The sequence below is a fragment of the Abrus precatorius genome, unplaced genomic scaffold, assembly GCF_003935025.1.
Source record: "Abrus precatorius isolate BTA unplaced genomic scaffold, Abrus_2018 Scaffold10, whole genome shotgun sequence".
In the NCBI taxonomy this organism is placed as follows: Eukaryota; Viridiplantae; Streptophyta; class Magnoliopsida; order Fabales; family Fabaceae; genus Abrus; species Abrus precatorius.
The window spans coordinates 1,082,740-1,088,739 of NW_020874292.1; the positions used below are offsets into that span (position 1 = coordinate 1,082,740).

At 32.6% G+C, this 6,000-nt stretch overlaps 1 protein-coding gene across 1 annotated transcript; it reads right to left on the reverse strand.

Moving 5' to 3' along the window:
* Positions 1–295: 295 nt before the first annotated feature.
* On the reverse strand, positions 296–3,179 carry LOC113872815 (sugar transport protein 5-like). Its single transcript, XM_027510650.1, has 4 exons — positions 3,047–3,179; positions 1,708–2,030; positions 829–1,458; positions 296–736 (listed from the first exon to the last, which is right to left on the reverse strand). The coding sequence occupies exons 1-4, from the start codon at positions 3,177–3,179 to the stop codon at positions 296–298; spliced, it is 1,527 nt and encodes a 508-aa protein (XP_027366451.1).
* Between the last annotated feature and the right edge of the window lie 2,821 nt (positions 3,180–6,000).

The following is a 6,000-nucleotide window of genomic DNA, read 5'->3' on the forward strand; positions in this document are numbered from 1 at the left end:
TATATCCATGTTAATGAATTTAAATTTGAATAACGCGATCTTGCACGCATAATATGTAATGATTAAAATGTTGCAGTAAAGAAAAGTAGCTAATAAACATTCTCTGATATGATCAGACAAGCAATTATTATGAGAAAGTTTAATGTAAATTAAAATTAGTAGCATTGAAATAAATATAAGTTTATAACCATTTAAACATAATCCAAACACGCATAAAATTTATACAAAATGTCAAAACCTATAGTAGGAGGGAAAAGGCAATAAAATTCATCTTTGGTTGACAAATAACATTAGTTCAAGGAAGATTCACTTGGTCAACTTGTCCTTTAACAAACCGGCGCCAAAACCAGTGTTTACCCCATATGGTGTACATTGACTCCAATGGAATTCCTTTAGTCTCGGGCAAGAAAAATATAACAAAGATTGTCATCGCCGCAATCCAACCCGCATAGAACAAGAAGGCACCAAACTTAAAGTGGCATAGCATTGACAAAAATGTCTGGGACAACACAAATATAGTTATGAATTGCACACCAACAGCTATACTTTGTCCAGTGGTTCTGATTTTTAGAGGAAAAATCTCACTGGGAATTAGCCATGTGAGAGGGCCCCACGACCAACCAAAACCTGCACTGTAGAAACAGAGTAGCACCAACACCAGAACCGCGTTGCCCTTCGATACGTCCTTCGTACCATGAACTCCAGTCACCACTGCTAGCAAAACAGACACCGCAATCTTCACAGTAGCAACAACAAGAACTGTGAATATTAGTAAATATGCCACGTGCATGTATGAAAAATAATATAGAAGGTCACTTAATTAATTACCTGACAGACAAACATGAGAATGCCACCAGTTATGAACAAAAACCTTCGACCAAACCGATCAACAACAGCAGTGGATATGAGAATAGAAGCAAGGTTAACAGTTCCTAGTATAATAGCAGAAAGTAAAGCTGCTTCGTGTCCCAAACCCACAGATTGAAAGAGGTTAGGTGCATAGAATGCCACAATGTTGATTCCTGTAAGCTGTTGAAAAAATGGGATAGCAAATGCCATCACCAAATGGGGTCGATACTGCCTCTCAAATATGGTCATAAAAGGTTCTTGCTCCACTGATTTAGCCACTTGTGACCATTTAATGAGTTCTTCTAACTCGGGTTCAACATCGATGGACGCTCCTCTGATTTTGCGCAAGGCTTTTCTGGCTTGGTCTATTTTGCCACGTTCCACCAAGCTGCTTGGCGTGTCAGTTATAAGGATGGCACCAACTGTCATAAAGGCTGCAGGTACAACCGCAAGTCCAAGAGAGAGTCTCCATCCCCACGTGTGCTTTGCGGTGCCATAGTTTATGCATCCTGCAGCAAGCACACCAACTCCTAGGAAGAATTGGAAGCCTGTGTTGAAAGCACCTCGCCATTTGGGTGGAGCTATTTCAGAAAGGTACAACGGCGCAGCCTTTTCCAAACATATATGCCAACACCATAAAGTCAAAAATAGTTCAAAACAAATGAAGAGGAATTTATTTTTGTCTTATAATGGTAATGATGTTAATTGAGATGTTTTATCCTAATTCTTCCTAGTGGGATATGATATTTTTATGCCCATTCTTGCGGCGGGACTTCCTCTACGTAGTACTAAAATAATAGAGTTGACACTATGATCCATGAAATAATAACGATTAGATATATGGATGGGTTGACTCACTTGATTAGTGAAACCAACCCCAAAGCCGAGTAGGATACGGCCCAAAATGAGCATAGCAATATTTTCAGCACCTCCATTAATTGCACCACCGGCGAGGAAGACGGAACCACCCAACATGATGGTGTTTCTTCGACCGAGAGCCGCCGTGATTCGGCTAGCTACGAGAGATGAGATTAACCCAGCAAGGTACAGAGAAGAAGTGAATAATGTCAACACTTGGCTGTCATACACGCAGTACATGTTTACATCTACATCACCAGCTGCCTTTCTCAGTATTGATGGAAAAAATTTCTTAAGAAACGGGACCATCGTCGTGACACCTCCTGGAATTTGGTAACATTACCATTCACAAAAAAGGGTGAGTTTTGCATATCCAATTTAATTGGAAACTTCCATACGAGATCAATTTCAGCTTAATTGTCATATACTGTCGGTGTAAATTTTACGTTGTATCAACTAATCAAATAATTTCTTAAGCGTAATTTTCAAAATTATTATTGTAAAAATAAACTATTTTAGGAAAGTATTATAATCTATGATGGGTTAATAGTGTATAGTACATTTTAAGTAAGTACCATATATTTATGCAGATATTTGTTTCAACAAATCGTAAATTGCAATTAAAAATAAAGTTTTGTTGAGCTAGGCTTTAGTTGGCAGGCACTCATATACAATTAAAGGTTATTGCAACTTTGAAATGCAAACAGAACCAGCCTCACTCCACTAAGACGCTAACCCTGTCCATGTGAGAACCACAAAAGGCGGTCTTTTGACTTCGCGTGACAATTGGCATTTGCTAGTACTATCCAGGATAGAATTTCTTTTTCAAAAATAACTTTGGACCTTCGTTAAAACATCTTATTTATTAAATGACATAAATATTAACTATGTTTATTTTTATTTAATATTTTATAAAATATTAAAAACATAATATTAAATATTTTTTTATGTAATACCATGCTTGGAATATGCAAATTTTCTTCTCTATCTATTGAAACAATACGTTCGTTTAGGGCAAAGATTAGCCTTCAGTCGAAATTTAGTGGTATATATAACTCATAAAACGCAAATATAAAGTTATTTAAAAATAACATTAGATCAATGTACCAAAAAAGTAACATTAGTATAAGTATCTCCTCTTATTTATGTTATATCCTATTGTTCTTGTTGATTTTCCATGTCTAAAACGATCACCACAGCTAGTTTAACGTTGAAAACTTAAAGCCCTTTAACATAAAATATCAATATGCTCTTATAAAATGCTTTAGAAAGAGATTAATAACAGAAGATAAAAAAAGAGGAAAGACGTAATTAAGAAAATAAATTAACAAAAAATGACCTGAAATGCCGATGTCATATCCAAAAAGTAGTCCACTGGATGCAGCGACGATGCAAGTGATTACGACTGAAAGTGTTATCTGGCCAAGGAAATCACTGCCTGGTGCATTCACAGCGAACCCCCCACCAGCCATTTTGAACCTCTCTGGATATATCTGTGCTCCCTCAGGTTCTAATTATATTGCTCAGTCGATCTCTGTGCAGTGGCACTCATAATGAGAGATGAATAGCAACTAATTTATAGGCTAAGGGATTATTGGGTGGACGCAGTCTTTTGCAACTGGCTCTACATGTAAGAAACAGTACGTGTTGGATGAGTTTCCTTTTTAATAAATAATTGTAATTATATATGCTGATTAATGAATACGTTGTTAATCATACACGGAAACCTGCATTTAATTTATTTTTAATTTGTATTCGTTTACTATGATACATTCTTTTAGTTAAACTTTAATATAACAGATAAGTACAGCGCACACCCGACATGCAATGTGATAAAAAAAAATTTGTTCAATCTTTACTTCATCCAGTATCGTTTATTAGGTAGTAACTAATTAACTTTTCACTGTTTTGATGGGGATAGATACTCATAATCAACGTGGTGTAGAAGTCTTTTTTTGAACACTTCACCAATGTTTATCAAGATGAACCGCAATTTAGCGAGTAAGTTCAGGTTGGTATATATGTTGGGGCTAATCAATAAAGGAGTAATCATAATTTAAAGAAGAGAAAAAATTGTAAATCAAGATGATGCGATCGAAATTAAAACAAAATGAAAATAATATTATTTTAATTCAAATTACTAAATTATTGGTCAAACTCAAGTTCTTCTTCACCTTATTTACGGATTTACTTCGATGTGTTGAAAACTTCGTTCACGTGTTACAATATTTTTTTTTTCATGTAGAAGAAACTTTGCAAAGCTAAAAAGTGGACCCCTATTTTACTTTTATCAGAATCTGACAAACTATAAGAAACTTGGATGGGTTTCGTGCATGGTTAACCATGTTCTTCGTATGAGTTTTTCAACTCTATATTTTGTTTATTGATCATCTAATTATAATTTAAGATATTCATTTAAAATAATTTAATCATTTAATTTCTATAAATGCTTAAATTAATTTATATTAAAATATTGAAAAATAATTTTAACTTAAAATATAAAAATGTTTATTTTAAAATAATATTTAGACAAAGTTAACAAAGATTAGCACAACAATTTTAGTAATTGATTTTAAGCTTACAGGCTGGCCCAATCACCTGCAAGTAGGCGTGCATCAGGATAGGCCTAATCATCAAGTTGAGTCAAATTAAACCAAATCATATTATATATCAATTTCTCGACTTAACCCATACACTTTGTCAAGTTATTCAAATGAATACGCCCAGCATTTTAATATACCTCTGCCACATTAGTTTGAAGGAATTATGGATATTATTATTTTAAATGAATTTCCCTTTAAACTTATGATAAATAATCAAATAAAAAATGCATTACATTAATTCCTATATCAGACTCAACGTTACATTACTATTAATATAATTTATTGGTTAAAATATGAATATAAGATATATTTATTGATAGAAAGTCTTCCGTTGTATTTTCTACATCTACATGCAGCAAAACATGCTTTAATTACTTACAAAGTATTAGTATTAAATGTTCTAGGAATCGTACCAAATTGGATTGCTCCTCCATTGTTTAAAGTAAAATATGATAATGAGTTAAGAATGAATCAAAATTGTGAGTCAACTCATGGCACATATCAATTAATGACATTGAAAATATGCGTTGCCTTAGTCACGTAATATCATTTTTTCATACATGTCTTATACAAGGAGCTGTAATTTGCTGGTATACCTAAGCACTCTCACCTAACGTTATCTTTCCAAAGCAAGAGCTATAATATGACCAGGCTTACTATATTTATGTGAATAGCCTATAATGGTATTACTCCATTTGTTTATATAAGAATGACAGCCCCTCTTTACTGTATCTAATGCTCTGTCTTTATATATAAAGGGCAAGAAAAGTATTATTTGATTTTAAACTTTATGTTTCAATTTATTTCCTTTTAATTTAGTCCTTCTTGCTGTTCGGTGTGGTCTTCAAATATGAAATTAACCTTTTCTTTTCTTTTTCTTTAATCAGCAACAAAGGACTTATTAAGTAATAAAGCGTATAAAAGATACTCTAATCCTTAAAAAGTTACAAGTTACATTCCAAAACCAAAAAAGAACTTGCCGCCCCCTAAATTCAAAGAGACATGCCAAGCTACAAAACCAAGAAGGCACACCAACTAGTGACATACTAAAACTAAAATACATGCCAAAACCAAAAAAAATGCCAAACCCCAGAAGTTTTCAGGAAGTAAACATTGACAGGTAAAAAAAATATATACTAATAAGTGTCATTAGAATACTTATTAAAAATTTTCCAGCTAAATCAATCGTAAAAATTATTTCAATTTAATATGTAATTTTAAATTCGAGTTTCAATAAATGTATATAATGAATACTTACTTAAACATATTAACTCTGAAATTAAATAATACTTAAGACAATAAATTGCTACGATGACACTTTAATAATTACATGATTGAAATGAAAAATCTTATCAATTTAGTTGTAATATAGATTTGGATTCGGATTCTCTCTCCGTAACAGTGCAGCCTCAACTAAAAAAATTTCGGTCATTAATTTTTTATCTAACAGTTATAAAAAGTTATAATATTTTACAATTAATCAGTTTTATGTTTAATCGTAAGCTATACATTTATAAGAAACTAAAAAAATAAAAATATGCTACATGACGATATGATGAGAAAGTAAGTAAATAAATAATAAGATAACAAAAGATAAAAGTTAAGTACACGAAAATTATTGCTGATAATTTGCTCTCTTTCACTAACCCAGTGTCTTACAAATACTTACTATTTTTGTGGAGTAAGTTTG

What these genes read in the sequence shown, in the direction of transcription:
- LOC113872815 (XM_027510650.1), bottom strand. Translation starts at nt 3,179, where the DNA reads ATGGCTGGTGGGGGGTTCGCTGTGAATGCACCAGGCAGTGATTTCCTT. An exon ending in GGGTTGGTTTCACTAATCAA is followed by an intron (nt 1,459 to 1,707) that starts GTGAGTCAACCC and finishes TGTTTGGAAAAG; the next exon opens with GCTGCGCCGTTGTACCTTTC. An exon ending in TTCTCATGTTTGTCTGTCAG is followed by an intron (nt 737 to 828) that starts GTAATTAATTAA and finishes GCTACTGTGAAG; the next exon opens with ATTGCGGTGTCTGTTTTGCT.